Source organism: Cololabis saira, chromosome 13 (genome assembly GCF_033807715.1).
Source record: "Cololabis saira isolate AMF1-May2022 chromosome 13, fColSai1.1, whole genome shotgun sequence".
In the NCBI taxonomy this organism is placed as follows: domain Eukaryota; kingdom Metazoa; phylum Chordata; class Actinopteri; order Beloniformes; family Belonidae; genus Cololabis; species Cololabis saira.
Genome location: NC_084599.1, coordinates 47,391,834 through 47,408,853, shown reverse-complemented (window position 1 = coordinate 47,408,853; position 17,020 = coordinate 47,391,834). Strand labels below are relative to the sequence as shown.

General features: G+C 44.4%; 1 protein-coding gene across 2 annotated transcripts in view; it reads left to right on the top strand.

Moving 5' to 3' along the window:
• The window catches only part of LOC133458738 (protein NLRC5-like), a 145,858-nt gene that overhangs the window by 70,321 nt on the left and 58,517 nt on the right, over window positions 1–17,020 (top strand). For both annotated transcript variants that reach the window (XM_061738942.1, XM_061738941.1), the window contains one exon: window positions 14,805–14,981. In XM_061738942.1, coding sequence (XP_061594926.1) covers window positions 14,805–14,981 — 177 coding nt within the window. The remainder of the gene's footprint in view (window positions 1–14,804; window positions 14,982–17,020) is intronic.

The window sequence follows — 17,020 nt, the reverse complement described above, 5'->3', positions numbered from 1 at the left end:
AAAGTAATGCGTGGTGTCGCAGGATGTAGACGCACATTTTGGTGTATAACACACCTGGGTGCACGTTACGGTTCGGGCTGAATTAACTGCCGAAGGAATGGCATAAATTTCGCCAAAATGACACAATTTATTCAAAATGGCCGACGTCCTGTTCGGTTTCGGCCATGGCTCCAAGAGACTTTTCTTTAAGTTGTGCCATGATACAGGTGTGTAGCGATTTTCGTGCATGTACGTCAAACCGTATTGTGGGGCTTGAGGCACAAAGTTTTCCGGGGGGCGCTCTTGAGCCATTTTGCCACGCCCATTAATGCAAACCATGAAATATCAAATTTATCGCCAGGCCTGGCTTGCATGCCAAATTTGGTGCCTTTTGGGGAACTATCAAATATGGACCAATCAGATGAAGGGGGGGTGCGCTTGTTGGCGTCTAGCGTCGCCACGGTAACATTTTTGAAAGAGAAAAGTAATGCGTGTAGTCGCAGGATGGAGACGCACATTTTGATGTATAACACATCTGGGTTCACGATACGGTTCGGGCTGAATTAACTCTCGAAGGAATGGCATATATTGCTCCAAAATTACGCGATTAATTCAGAATGTTCAAAATGGCCGACTTCCTGTTCGGTTTAGGCCATGGCGCCAAGAGACTTTTCTTTAAGTTGTGACATGATACAGGTGTGTACCGATTTTCCTTCATGTACGTCACACCGTATTATGGGGCTTGAGGCACAAAGTTTTTTCTGTCGAACCAATCAGATGAAGGGTGGGCGCGCTTTTTGGCGTCTAGCGTCGCCACGGTAACGCTTTTGAAAGAGAAAAGTAATGCGTGTTGTCGCAGGATGGAGACGCACATTTTGATGTATAACACACCTGGGTGCACGTTACGGTTCGGGCTGAATTAACTTTCGAAGGAATGGCATAAATTTTGCCAAAATGACACGATTAATTCAAAATGGCCGACTTCCTGTTTGGTTTCGGGCATGACGGCAAGAGACTTTTCTTTAAGTTGTCCCATGATACAGGTGTGTACCGATTTTCGTGCATGTACGTCAAACCGTATTGTGGGGCTTGAGGCACAAAGTTTTCAAGGGGGCGCTGTTGAGCCATTTTGCCACACCCAATAATGCAAACCATTAAATATCAAATTTTTCGCCAGGCCTGGCTTGGGTGCAAAATTTGGTGACTTTTTGGGCATGTTAAGGGGGGCAAAAAGGCCATCACTTTGTCAGGAAAATAATAATAATAATAATAATAATAATAATAATAATAATAAAAATTCCTGCAAATACAATAGGGCCTTCGCACTGAAGGTGCTCGGGCCCTAATTAAAGCTGCAAGCAGCGATGAACGGGCCCTCGCACTCACGGCCACCGCCCCCCATAAGCATATCAGAAATGACACCACCCATGACTCTCTATGTCAAACCATTAAAAAGTTATAGCAGAAAAAAGGAACAACCAATCAGAAGAAGGGGCGGGGCTAATTCAGGCCAATGAAGGTCAAGGACTCCATAAAGAATCTGATGACACCAGCCACGACTCTCTATGTCAAACCATTCCAAAGTTATAGCAGAAAATCGGGACAACCAATCAGAAGAAGGGGCGGGGCTAATTAAGGCCAACGAAGCTTAAGGACTCATTACAGAGTCCCATGACACCACCCACAACTTCCTATGTCAAACCATTCAAAAGTTATGGCAGAGAAAAGTATTCTAGGGGGCGCTGTTGAGCCGTTAGGCAACGCCCATTAATGCAAACCATGAAATATCAAATTTATCGCCAAGTCTGTCTTGCATGCAAAATTTGGTGGCTTTTGGAGAACTATCAAATATGGACCAATTTCAAAATGGCCGACTTCCTGTTCGGTTTCGGCCATGGCTCCAAGAGAATTTTCTTTAAGTTGTGCCATGATACAGGTGTGTAGCGATTTTCGTGCATGTACGTCAAACCGTATTGTGGGGCTTGAGGCACAAAGTTTTCAAGGGGGCGCTTTTGAGCCATTTTACCACGCCCATTAATGCAAACCATGAAATATCAAATTTATCACCAGGCCGGTCTTGCATGCCAAATTTGGTGCCTTTTGGGGAACTATCAAATATGGACCAATCAGATGAAGGGGAGGTGCGCTTGTTGGTGTCTAGCGTCGCCACGGTAACACTTTTGAAAGAGAAAAGTAATGCGTTTAGTCGCAGGTTGGAGACGAACATTTTGATGTATGACACACCTGGGTGCACGTTATGGTTCGGGCTGAATTAATTCTCGAAGGAATGGCATATATTGCTCCAAAATTACAGGATTAATTCAGAATATTCAAAATGGCCGACTTCCTGTTCCGTTTCGGCCATAGCGCCAAGAGACTTTTCTTTAAGTTGCGACATGATACAGGTGTGTACCGATTTTCGTTCATGTACGTCAAAGCGTATTATGGGGCTTGAGGCGCAAAGTTTTTTCTGTCTGAACCAATCAGATGAAGGGTGGGCACGCTTTTTGGCGTCTAGCGTCGCCACGGTAACGCTTATGAAAGAGAAAAGTAATGCGTGTTGTCGCAGGATGGAGACGCACATTTTGATGTATAACACACTTGGGGGCACGTTACGGTTCGGGCTGAATTAACTTTCGAAGGAATGGCATAAATTTTGCCAAAATGACACGATTAATTCAAAATGGCCGACATCCTGTTCGGTTTCGGGCATGACGCCAAGAGACTTTTCTTTAAGTTGTGCCATGATACAGGTGTGCACCGATTTTCGTGCATGTACATCAAACCGTATCGTGGGGCTTGAGGCACAAAGTTTTCAAGGGGGCGCTGTTGAACCATTTTACCACGCCCATTAATGCAAACCATTAAATATCAAATTTTTCGCCAGGCCTGACTTGGGTGCAAAATTTGGTGACTTTTTGGGCACGTTTAGGGGGGCAAAAAGGCCTTCCTTTTGTCAGGAAAATAATAATAATAATAATTAAAGCTGCAAGCAGCAATGAACGGGCCCTCGCACTCACGGCCACCGCCCCCCATAAGTATCAGAAATGACGCCACCCACGAATTCCTATGTCAAACCATTGAAAAGTTATAGCAGAAAAAAGGGACAACCAATCAGAAGAAGGGGCGGGGCTAATTCAAGCCAATGAAGGTCAAGGACTCCATACAGAATCTGATGACACCACCCACGACTCTCTATGTCAAACCATTCCAAAGTTATAGCAGAAAATCGGGACAACCAATCAGAAGAAGGGGCGGGGCTAATTAAGGCCAACGAAGCTTAAGGACTCATTACAGAGTCCCATGACACCACCCACGACTTCCTATGTCAAACCATTCAAAAGTTATAGCAGAAAAAAGGGACAACCAATCAGAAGAAGGGGCGGGGCTAATTCAAGCCAATGAAGGTCAAGGACTCCATACAGAATCTTATGACACCACCCACGACTTCCTATGTCAAACCATTGAAAAGTTATAGCAGAAAAAAGGGACAACCAATCAGAAGAAGGGGCGGGGCTAATTCAAGCCAATGAAGGTCAAGGACTCCATACAGAATCTGATGACGCCACCCACGACTCTCTATGTCAAACCATTCCAAAGTTATAGCAGAAAATCGGGACAACCAATCAGAAGAAGGGGCGGGGCTAATTAAGGCCAACGAAGCTTAAGAACTCATTACAGAGTCCCATGACACCACCCACGACTCTCTATGTCAAACCATTCAAAAGTTATGGCAGAGAAAAGTATTCTAGGGGGCGCTGTTGAGCCGTTAGGTCACGCCCATTAATGCAAACCATAAAATATCAAATGTATCGCCAAGTCTGGCTTGCATGCAAAATTTGGTGACTTTTGGAGAACTATCAAATATGGACCAATCACATGAAGGGGGGGCGCGCCTTTTGGCGTCTAGCGTCGCCACGGTAACACTTTTGAAAGAGAAAAGTAATGCGTGGTGTCGCAGGATGTAGACGCACATTTTGATGTATAACACACCTGGGGGCACGTTACGGTTCGGGCTGAATTAACTGCCGAAGGAATGGCATAAATTTCGCCAAAATGACACAATGTATTCAAAATGGCCGACATCCTGTTCGGTTTCGGCCATGGCTCCATGAGACTTTTCTTTAAGTTGTGCCATGATACAGGTGTGTAGCGATTTTCGTGCATGTACGTCAAACCGTATTGTGGGGCTTGAGGCACAAAGTTTTCCGGGGGGCGCTGTTGAGCCATTTTGCCACGCCCATTAATGCAAACCATAAAATATCAAATTTTTCGCCAGGCCTGGTTTGCGTGCAAAATTTGGTGACTTTTTGGGCACGTTTAGGGGGGAAAAAAGGCCCTCCTTTCGTCAGAAAAATAATAATAATAATAATAACGCGAAGAATTCCTACAGATACAATAGGGCCTTCGCACTGAAGGTGCTCGGGCCCTAATAATAATAAAAATTCCTGCAAATACAATAGGGCCTTCGCACTGCAAGTGCTCGGGCCCTAATTAAAGCTGCAAGCGGCCACCGCCCCCCATAAGCATATCAGAAATGACACCACCCACGACTTCCTATGTTAAACCATTCAAAAGTTATAGCAGAAAAAAGGGACAACCAATCAGAAGAAGGGGCGGGGCTAATTCAGGCCAACGAAGCTTAAGAACTCATTACAGAGTCCCATGACACCACCCACGACTTCCTATGTCAAAACATTCAAATGTTATAGCAGGAAATAGGGACAACCAATCAGAAGAAGGGGCGGGGCTAATTTTCACCAATTATGGTCAAGGCCACGCCACGCCCATTAATGCAAACCATGAAAAATCTAATTTATTGCCAGGCCTGGCTTGCATGCAAAATTTGGTGACTTTTGGAGAACTATCAAATATGGACCAATCAGATGAAGGTGACGCGCACTTTTTCGCGTCTAGCGTCGCCACGGTAACACTTTTGAAAGAGAAAAGTAATGCGCGTAGTCGCAAGATGTAGACGCACATTTTGATGTATAACACACCTGGGTGCACGTTACGGTTCGGGCCGTATTAATTGCCGAAGGAATGGCATAAATTGCGGCAAAATTACACAATAAATTCAAAATGGCTGACTTCCTGTTCGGTTTCGGCCATGGCGCCAAGAGACTTTTCTTTAAGTTGCGACATGATACAGGTGTGTACCGATTTTCATGTATGTACTAGGGTTGTCACGATACTAAATTTCTGTTTCGATACCGATACCAATATGTATTTCGATACTTTTCGATACTTTTCGATACTTTTTGTAAAAAGGTGGAACTCTCTCAATGTCAATATTTTCCTTTATTTTAAAGCAGACTTTGGGAACAATAACAACAATAAATAAAATAAATAATTGGCATGGGATATTAAAATGTTCAAACCTTTAGAACAGTGTGAACAAGTAAAATAAAGCAATGCCATTCAAATTAAAGTCACGATGTTAAATAAAATACTGTAGCAGCAAAAACTCCTGCTTCTGAGTGGGTGGTGTCACCCTCTCTGAGCCAGGAGCACTGGACTTCTGTAATTGGGGGAGGGAGGGGGTACAGTATTTTAATTAACATGGTCATTTTAATTTGAATTCCATTGCTTTATTTTACTTGTTCTCATTGTTCAAAAGGTTTGTGTTTTGAAACTATAGGCCACATGAAACATTAAATGGGCATAACTAGAAAAATAAATTGAGGATCATTCTATTATCTACAGGACTGTCTCAGAAAATTAGAATATTGTGATTTTCTGTTATGCAATTACAAAAACAAAAATGTCATACATTCTGGATTCATTACAAATCAACTGAAATATTGCAAGCCTTTTATTATTTTAATATTGCTGATCATGACTTACAGCTTAAGAAAACTCAAATATCCTATCTCAAAAAATTAGAATATTCTGGGAATCTTAATCTTAAACTGTAAACCATAATCAGCAATATTAAAATAATAAAAGGCTTGCAATATTTCAGTTGATTTGTAATGAATCCAGAATGTATGACATTTTTGTTTTTTTAATTGCATTACAGAAAATAAAGAACTTTATCACAATATTCTAATTTTCTGAGACAGTCCTCTAGGATAGGATTAGATATTGTAGGCTAGTGGAATGTTTTACAAAAGTGTGTTTTAATATATAATATTAATTAATATAATTCATTGCCTTAATGGTTTATAATATATATGAAACATTAAATAATATTAAAATATAAAACATATATTAAAGTTATATTCTAGTGTGTGGAATTTATTTAAATATTTTAAGAATGTATTTTTTTTTTTAATATTTTAAAAATTGCATTTATTAACCATGGACATGTTTTAACTCTCTGTATAGGCTGCTTTAGGTTTACTACGGGCTGGGAGAGGCTCTGTACTTCTTTCATTGACATTTCAGTGCAGTGAACTGGTGAACAAAGTTATCAGCTGTCGTTCTTGACTGAAGTCGTGGAAGAAGTCCGCGTGGTTGTCCTTTAAACGTTTGGACAAGTTTGAAGTGTTGCCTCCTTTTGCGAGACACGCGTTGTAGCAGCGCTTGCACTGCGGTGCATCTGGTTCTGTGGTTCGCCCTTATCGCTCGGTTTGAACCCGAAATATTTCCACACCATACTTCGGGCCCCCATTTTGTCCAAGGGTACGGGCTTTTCTGCAGCTGCCATCTCTTTTTATATCAATTTTATTTCAACCCGCTCTGTCTGTCTAATAACACGCGACTTCTCGTTTCTCTCTCCTCCGCATGCGAGTGGGAGGGGGAGGCGGCTCTGCTTCTGCAACTACGTCACACTCGCGGACCTCGCCGTGCTTAAAGAGACAGGCTCCAATTTACCAATTCGTTTGCATAGAAAAAATATATAAAAGTACCGTTTGTTTTTAAATGCTGGTATAGTACCGTTTTCAAAACTCTAGTACCGCGGTACTATACTGGTACCGGTATACCGTGCAACCCTAGTATGTACGTCAAACCGTATTGTGGGGCTTGAGGCACAAAGTTTTCCGGGGGGCGCTGTTGAGCCATTTTGCCACGCCCATTAATGCAAACCATGAAATATCAAAATTATCACCAGGCCTGGCTTGCATGCCAAATTTGGTGCCTTTTGGGGAACTATCAAATATGGACCAATCAGATGAAGGGGGGGCGTGCTTTTTGGCGTCTAGCGTCGCCACGGTAACACTTTTGAAAGAGAAAAGTAATGCGCGTAGTCGCAGGATGGAGACGCATATTTTGTTGTATAACACACCTGGGTGCACGTTACGGTTCGGGCCGTATTAATTCTCGAAGGAATGGCATATATTGCTCAAAAATTACGTGATTAATTCAGAATGTTCAAAATGGCCGACTTCCTGTTCGGTTTCGGCCATGGCGCCAAGAGACTTTTCTTTAAGTTGCGACATGATACAGGTGTGTACCGATTTTTGTTCATGTACGTCAAACCGTATTATGGGGCTTGAGGCACAAAGTTTTTTCTGTCTGAACCAATCAGATGAAGGGTGGGCGCGCTTTTTGGCGTCTAGCGTCGCCACGGTAATGCTTTTGAAAGAGAAAAGTAATGCGTGGTGTCGGAGGATGGAGACGCACATTTTGATGTATAACACACTTGGGGGCACGTTACGGTTCGGGCCGTATTAACTGCCGAAGGAATGGCATGAATTTCGCCAAAATGACACGATTAATTCAAAATGGCCGACATCCTGTTCGGTTTCGGGCTTGACTCCAAGAGACTTTTCTTTAAGTTGTGCCATGATACAGGTGTGTACCGATTTTCGTGCATGTACGTCAAACCGTATCGTGGGGCTTGAGGCACAAAGTTTTCCGGGGGGCGCTGTTGAGCCATTTTGCCACGCCCATTAATGCAAACCATTAAATATCAAATTTTTCGCCAGGCCTGGTTTGCCTGCAAAATTTGGTGACTTTTTGGGCACGTTTAGGGGGGCAAAAAGGCCCTCCTTTCGTCAGAAAAATAATAACGCGAAGAATTCCTACAGATACAATAGGGCCTTCGCACTGAAGGTGCTCGGGCCCTAATTAAAGCTTCAAGCAGCGATGAACGGGCCCTCGCACTCACGGCCACCGCTTCCCATAAGCATATCAGAAATGACACCACCCACGACTTCCTATGTCAAAACATTCAAATGTTATAGCAGAAAAAAGGGACAACCAATCAGAAGAAGGGGCGGGGCTAATTAAGGCCAACGAAGCTCAAGGACTCCATACAGAGTCCCATGACACCACCCACAACTTCCTATGTCAAACCATTCAAAAGTTATGGCAGAGAAAAGTATTCTAGGGGGCGCTGTTGAGCCGTTAGGCCACGCCCATTAATGCAAACCATGAAATATCAAATTTATCGCCAAGTCTGTCTTGCATGCCAAATTTGGTGACTTTTGGAGAACTATCAAATATGGACCAATGAGATTTCAAAATGGCCGAATTCCTGTTCGGTTTCGGCCATGGCTCCAAGAGACTTTTCTTTAAGTTGTGCAATGATACAGGTGTGTAGCGATTTTCGTGCATGTACATCAAACCGTATTGTGGGGCTTGAGGCACAAAGTTTTCCGGGGGGCGCTGTTGAGCCATTTTGCCACGCCCATTAATGCAAACCATGAAATATTACATTTATCGCCAGGCCTGGCTTGCGTGCCAAATTTGGTGCCTTTAGGGGAACTATCAAATATGGACCAGTCAGATGAAGGGGGGGTGCGCTTGTTGGCGTCTAGCGTCGCCACGGTAACACTTTTGAAAGAGAAAAGTAATGCGTGTAGTCGCAGGATGGAGACGCACATTTTGATGTATAACACATCTGGGTTCACGATACGGTTCGGGCCGTATTAATTCTCGAAGGAATGGCATATATTGCCCCAAAATTACGCGATTAATTCAGAATGTTCAAAATGGCCGACTTCCTGTTCGGTTTCGGCCATGGTGCCAAGAGACTTTTCTTTTAGTTGCGACATGATAAAGAAGTGTACTGATTTTTGTTCATGTACGTCAAACCGTATTATGGGGCTAGAGGCGCAAAGTTTTTTCTGTCTGAACCAACCAGATGAAGGGTGGGCGCGCTTTTTGGCGTCTAGCGTCGCCACGGTAACGCTTTTGAAAGAGAAAAGTAATGCGTGGTGTCGGAGGATGGAGACGCACATTTTGATGTATAACACACTTGGGGGAACGTTACGGTTCGGGCCGTATTAACTGCCGAAGGAAGGCATAAATTTCGCCAAAATGACACGATTAATTCAAAATGTCCGACTTCCTGTTCGGTTTCTGGACATGACGCCAAGAGACTTTTCTTTAAGTTGCGCCATGATACAGGTGTGTACCAATTTTCGTGCATGTACGACAAACCGCATTGTGGGGCTTGAGGCACAAAGTTTTCAAGGGGGCGCTGTTGAGCCATTTTGCCACGCCCATTAATGCAAACCATTAAATATCAAATTTTTCGCCAGGCCTGACTTGCATGCAAAATTTGGTGACTTTTTGGGCACGTTTAGGGGGGCAAAAAGGCCTTCCTTTTGTCAGAACAATAAGAAGAAGAAGAATTAAAGCTGCAAGCAGCGATGAACGGGCCCTCGCACTCACGGCCACCGCCCCCCATAAGCATATCAGAAAAGACACCACCCACGACTTCCTATGTCAAACCATTCAAAAGATATAGCAGAAAAAAGGGACAACCAATCAGAAGAAGGGGCGGGGCTAATTCAGGCCAACGAAGGTCAAGGACTCCATACAGAATCTGATGACACCACCCACGACTCTCTATGTCAAACCATTCAAAAGTTATAGCAGAAAATCGGGACAAACTATCAGAAGAAGGGGCGGGGCTAATTAAGGCCAACGAAGCTTAAGAACTCAGTACATAGTCCCATGACACCACCCAGGACTCTCTATGTCAAACCATTCCAATGTTATAGCAGGAAATCGGGACAACCAATCAGAAGAAGGGGCGGGGCTAATTAAGGCTAACGAAGCTTAAGGACTCATTACAGAGTCCCATGACACCACCCACAATTTCCTATGTCAAACCATTCAAAAGTTATGGCAGATACAAGTATTCTAGGGGGCGTTGTTGAGCCGTTAGGCCACGCCCATTAATGCAAACCATGAAATATCAAATTTATCACCAGGACTGGCTTGCAGGTAAATTTGGTGACTTTTGGAGAACTATCAAATATGGACCAATCAGATGAAGGGGAGGCGCGCTTTTTGGCATCTAGCGTCGTCACGGTAACACTTTTGAAAGAGAAAAGTAATGCGCGTAGTCGCAAGATGGAGACGCACATTTTGATGTATAACACACCTGGGTGCACATTACGGTTCGGGCCGTATTAATTGCCGAAGGAATGGCATAAATTGCGCCAAATTTACACAATTATTTCAAAATGGCCAACTTCCTGTTCGGTTTCGGCCATGGCTCCAAGAGACTTTTCTTTAAGTTGTGACATGATACAGGTGTGTACCGATTTTTGTGCATGTACGTCAAACCGTATTGTGGGTCTTGAGTCACAAAGTTTTCCGGGGGGCGCTGTTGAGCCATTTTGCCACGCCCATTAATACAAACCATGAAATATCAAATTTATCGCCAGGCCTGGCTTGCATGCAAAATTTGGTGACTTTTGGGGAACTATTAAATATGGACCAATCAGATGAAGGGGGGGTGCGCTTTTTGGCGTCTAGTGTCGCCACGGTAACACTTTTGAAAGAGAAAAGTAATGCGTGTAGTCGCAGGATGGAGACGCACATTTTGATGTATAACACACCTGGGTGCACGTTACGGTTCGGGCCGTATTAATTCTCGAAGGAATGGCTCATATTGCTCCAAAATTACGCGATTAATTCAGAATGTTCAAAATGGCCGACTTCCTGTTCGGTTTCGGCCATGGCGCCAAGAGACTTTTCTTTAAGTTGCGACATGATAAAGAAGTGTACCGATTTTCGTTCATGTACGTCAAACCGTATTATGGGGCTTGAGGCGCAAAGTTTTTTCTGTCTGAACCAACCAGATGAAGGGTGGGCGCGCTTTTTGGCGTCTAGCGTCGCCACGGTAACGCTTTTGAAAGAGAAAAGTAATGCGTGTTGTCGCAGGATGTAGACGCACATTTTGATTTATAACACACCTGGGTGCACGTTACGGTTCAGGCCGTATTAACTGTCGAAGGAATGGCATAAATTGCGCCAAAGTGACACGATTAATTCAAAATGGCTGACTTCCTGTTCGATTTCGGCCATGTCGCCAAGAGACTTTTCTTTAAGTTGTGTACTGATACAGGTGTGTAGCGATTTCCGTGCATGTACGTCAAACCGTATCGTGGGGCTTGAGGCACAAAGTTTTCAAGGGGGCGCTGTTGAGCCATTTTGCCACGCCCATTAATGTAAACCATTAAATATCAAATTTTTCGCCAGGCCTGACTTGCATGCAAAATTTGGTGACTTTTTGGGCACGTTTAGGGGGGCAAAAAGGCCCTCCTTTCGTCAGAAGAAAGAAAGAAAAAAGAAAAAAGAAAAAAGAAAAAAGACAAATTCCTACAGATACAATAGGGCCTTCGCACTGAAGGTGCTCGGGCCCTAATTAAAGCTGCAAGCAGCGATGAACGGGCCCTCGCACTCACGGCCACCACCCCCATAAGCATATCAGAAATGACACCACCCACGACTATGTCAAACCATTCAAAAGTTATAGCAGAAAAAAGGGACAACCAATCAGAAGAAGGGGCGGGGCTAATTCAGGCCAATGAAGGTCAAGGACTCCATACAGAATCTGATGACACCACCCACGACTCTCTATGTCAAACCATTCCAAAGTTATAGCAGAAAATCGGGACAACCAATCAGAAGAAGGGGCGGGGCTAATTAAGGCCAACGAAGCTTAAGAACTCATTACAGAGTCCCATGACACCACCCACGACTTCCTATGTCAAACCATTCCAAAGTTATAGCAGAAAAAAGGGACAACCAATCAGAACAAGGGGCGGGGCTAATTAAGGCCAACGAAGCTCAAGGACTCCATAACGAATCTGATGATACCACCCACGACTCTCTATGTCAAACCATTCAAAAGTTATAGCAGAATATCGGGACAACCGATCAGAAGAAGGGGCGGGGCTAATTAAGGCCAACGAAGCTCAAGGACTCCATAACGAATCTGATGATACCACCCACGACTCTCTATGTCAAACCATTCAAAAGTTATAGCAGAAAATCGGGACAACCAATCAGAAGAAGGGGCGGGGCTAATTAAGGCCAACGAAGCTCAAGGACTCCATACAGAGTCCCATGACACCACCCACAACTTCCTATGTCAAACCATTCAAAAGTTATGGCAGAGAAAAGTATTCTAGGGGGCGCTGTTGAGCCGTTAGGCCACGCCCATTAATGCAAACCATGAAATATCAAATTTATCGCCAAGTCTGTCTTGCATGCCAAATTTGGTGACTTTTGGTGAACTATCAAATATGGACCAATCAGATTTCAAAATGGCCGACTTCCTGTTCGGTTTCGGCCATGGCTCCAAGAGACTTTTCTTTAAGTGGTGAAATGATACAGGTGTGTAGCGATTTTCGTGCATGTACATCAAACTGTATTGTGGGGCTTGAGGCACAAAGTTTTCCGGGGGGCGCTGTTGAGCCATTTTGCCACGCCCATTAATGCAAACCATGAAATATTAAATGTATCGCCAGGCCTGGCTTGCGTGCCAAATTTGGTGCCTTTTGGGGAACTATCAAATATGGACCAATCAGATGAAGGGGGGGTGCGCTTGTTTGCGTCTAGCGTTGCCACGGTAACACTTTTGAAAGAGAAAAGTAATGCGTGTAGTCGCAGGATGGAGACGCACATTTTGATGTATAACACATCTGGGTTCACAATACGGTTCGGGCTGAATTAACTCTCGAAGGAATGGCATATATTGCTCCAAAATTACGCAATTAATTCAGAATGTTCAAAATGGCCGACTTCCTGTTCGGTTTCAATTCAATTCAATTTTATTTATATAGCGTCTAATACAACAGAGTTGTCTCTAGACGCTTTACAGAGACCCATACCCAGAACATGACCCCCGAGCAGTTATTACATAAACAATGGCAGGTAAAAACTCCCCTAGTGGGAAAAAAACCTTAAGCCAAACAGTGGCAAGGAAAAACTCCCCTTTAGGAGGGAAGAAACCTTGAGCAGGACCAGGCTCATCAGGGGGGACCCTCCTGCCGAGGGCCAGACTGGTGGGTCAGGGACGGCAACAGCACAGCAGGCAGGTGGAAGCAGCAACGGGATGACCGGGGGTGGGGACCGCAGGCCAGCACACAGCTCCCGAAGCTCCGGCCCAATCAGCAAGTCCCAGGTTGGGGTGCAGGGTCAGGAAAAGACTTGTGCTCCGTAAGTCTTTTCCTGACCATATGGTTTCGGCCATAGCGCCAAGAGACTTTTCTTTTAGTTGCGACATGATACAGGAGTGTACCAATTTTCGTTCATGTACGTCAAACCGTATTATGGGGCTTGAGGCGCAAAGTTTTTTCTGTCTGAACCAACCAGATGAAGGGTTGGCGCGCTTTTTGGCGTCTAGCGTCGCCACGGTAACGCTTTTGAAAGAGAAAAGTAATGCGTGTGGTCGCAGGAGGGAGACGCACATTTTGATGTATAATACACCTGGGTGCACATTACGGTTCGGGCTGAATTAACTGCCGAAGGAATGGCATCAATTGCGCCAAAGTGACACGTTTAATTCAAAATGGCCGAGTTCCTGTTCGGTTTCGGGCATGACGGCAAGATACTTTTCTTTAAGTTGTCCCATGATACAGGTGTGTACCGATTTTCGTGCATGTACGTCAAACCGTATCGTGGGGCTTGAGGCACAAAGTTTTCAAGGGGGCGCTGTTGAGCCATTTTGCCACGCCCATTAATGCAAACCATTAAATATCAAATTTTTCGCCAGGCCTGACTTGCATGCAAAATTTGGTGACTTTTTGGGCATGTTAAGGGGGGCAAAAAGGCCCTCCTTTCGTCAGAAGAACAAAAGAAAAAAGAAAAATTCCTACAGATACAATAGGGCTTTCGCACTGAAGGTGCTCGGGCCCTAATAATGACAATAGAATGTTGGAATACAACGTTGTGTGAACCTCACACTAACTTCAGGTGTCTGCTATCACTGGCAAAGAGGAACGATGCTCACCTCCACCACTTTTTTTGCAGATTCGTGGAAGATGAATGATTTAAAATGTAAGAGTATTTTTCTGTATTAGTTACAACTGAACGATATTCTGAGCTACTAGACCACGCTTCCACATAGACATCAACATTTATCTATGTGGAAGCGTGATCTGGCAGGGTATTTTCATCTGTCAAATCATCCTACCTGCCAATATCTATGTGGAAGCGTGATTTGAAAGGGTTTTTTCTTCCGCCGAAGCGTCGTGCACATAGATCTATGTGGAAGCACATTCTGACTTCCTGCTGATAAATCGTCTATTTGCATGAAAAAACCTTTGAACAGACGTGTTATTGGGACAGAAACACGTGACATGAATGGACTTTACATGTCTAGACTGTCGTCCTCATCACTGACTTTATTGAAATCAGCACAAACTCAGACTTTTCTGATCATCAAGTCAATAATACTGAAGAGAAAGATACGCAGACTATTGATCACATGTGTGACATAATATGAACATCTGCCTTCATAAAGTCCATCACCTTTCTAACTCTCATCTGTATGGAGCATTTAGAATGATGAAAATGATGATGAATTGTAATTAATCTGTAAAATGATGAAGATGATGCTGTATTGTAATTTATCTGTAAAATGATGAAGATGATGCTGAATTGTAATGTATGTTTTATTCTTTATTCAGATTGGAGAACTGCAGTCTGTCAGAGATCAGCTGTTCTTCTCTGGTCTCAGCTCTGAAGTCCAACCCCTCCCATCTGAAACTTCTGAACCTGAGTGGGAACCAGAACCTGCAGGATTCAGGAGTGAAACATCTGTGTGGATTTCTGGAGAGTCCAGACTGCAGACTGAAGACTCTGAGGTCAGACATGTTTTAGTTGTGTGTTCAGATTAATCTGATGTGAAAGTTGTGTTGACACTAACCTGCAGACATCAGGATGATCTTCTACTGATCCACACTGACCATCTGACTGCTCTGAGTTCTTCTTCTCTGCTTTAGTTAGGGCCCGAGCACCTTCAGTGCGAAGGCCCTATTGTATCTGTAGGAATTCTTCGCGTTATTATTATTAGGGCCCGAGCACTTACAGTGCGAAGGCCCTATTGTATCTGTAGGAATTCTTCGCGTTATTAGGGCCCGAGCACTTACAGTGCGAAGGCCCTATTGTATCTGTAGGAATTTTTCTTTCTTTCTTTCTTTTTCTTCTGACGAAAGGAGGGCCTTTAACCCCCTAAACGTGCCCAAAAAGTCACCAAATTTTGCATGCAAGTCAGGCCTGGCGAAAAATTTGATATTTAATGGTTTGCATTAATGGGCGTGGCAAAATGGCTCAACAGCGCCCCCTTGAAAACTTTGTGCCTCAAGCCCCACAATGCGATTTGTCGTACATGCACGAAAATCGGTACACACCTGTATCATGGCGCAACTTAAAGAAAAGTCTCTGGGCGTCATGTCGAGAAACCGAACAGGAAGTAGGCCATTTTGAATTAATCGTGTCATTTTGATGAAATGTATGCCTTCCTTCGGCAGTTAATACGGCCCGAACCGTAACGTGCACCCAGGTGTGTTATACATCAAAATGTGCGTCTCCATCCTCCGACACCACGCATTACTTTTCTCTTTCAAAAGCGTTACCGTGGCGACGCTAGACGCCAAAAAGCGTGCCCACCCTTCATCTGGTTGGTTCAGACAGAAAAAAATTTGCGCCTCAAGCCCCATAATACGCTTTGACGTACATGAACGAAAATTGGTACACACCTGTATCATGTCGCAACTAAAAGAAAAGTCTCCTGGCGCCATGGCCGAAACCGAACAGGAAGTCGGCCATTTTGAATATTCAATTCAATTCAATTCAATTCAATTTTATTTATATAGCGTCTAATACAACAGAGTTGTCTCTAGACGCTTTACAGAGACCCATACCCAGAACATGACCCCCGAGCAGTTATTACATAAACAATGGCAGGTAAAAACTCCCCTAGTGGGAGAAAAACCTTAAGCCAAACAGTGGCAAGGAAAAACTCCCCTTTAGGAGGGAAGAAACCTTGAGCAGGACCAGGCTCATCAGGGGGGACCCTCCTGCCGAGGGCCAGACTGGTGGGTCAGGGACGGCAACAGCACAGCAGGCAGGTGGAAGCAGCAACGGGATGACCGGGGGTGGGGACCGCAGGCCAGCACACAGCTCCCGAAGCTCCGGCCCAATCAGCAAGTCCCAGGTTGGGGTGCAGGGTCAGGAAAAGACTTGTGCTCCGTAATGCAAGCTACAAGCCACCCATGGCCACCTGCAGGACAAAAGAGAGAAAAGGGAGGAGAAGGGGGGGGCAGCAACGGGATGACCAGGGGTGGGGACCGCAGGCCAGCACGCAGCTCCCGAAATATTCTGAATTAATTGCGTAATTTTGGATCAATATATGCCATTCCTTTGAGAGTTAATTCAGCCCGAACCGTATCGTGAACCCAGGTGTGTTATACATCAAAATGAGCGTCTCCATCCTGCGACTACACGCATTACTTTTCTCTTTCAAAAGTGTTACCGTGGCGACGCTAGACGCCAACAAGCGCACCCCCCCTTCATCTGATTGGTCCATATTTGATAGTTCCCCAAAAGGCACCAAATTTGGCATGCAAGCCAGGCCTGGCGATAAATTTGATATTTAATGGTTTGCATTAATGGGCGTTGCAAAATGGCTCAACAGCGCCCCCTTGGAAACTTTGTGCCTCAAGCCCCACAATGCGATTTGTCGTACATGCACGAAAATCGGTACACACCTGTATCATGGCACAACTTAAAGAAAAGTCTCTTAGAGCCATGGCCGAACCCGAACAGGATGTCGGCCATTTTGAATAAATTGTGTCATTTTGGCGAAGTTTATGCCATTCCTTCGGCAGTTAATTCAGCCCGA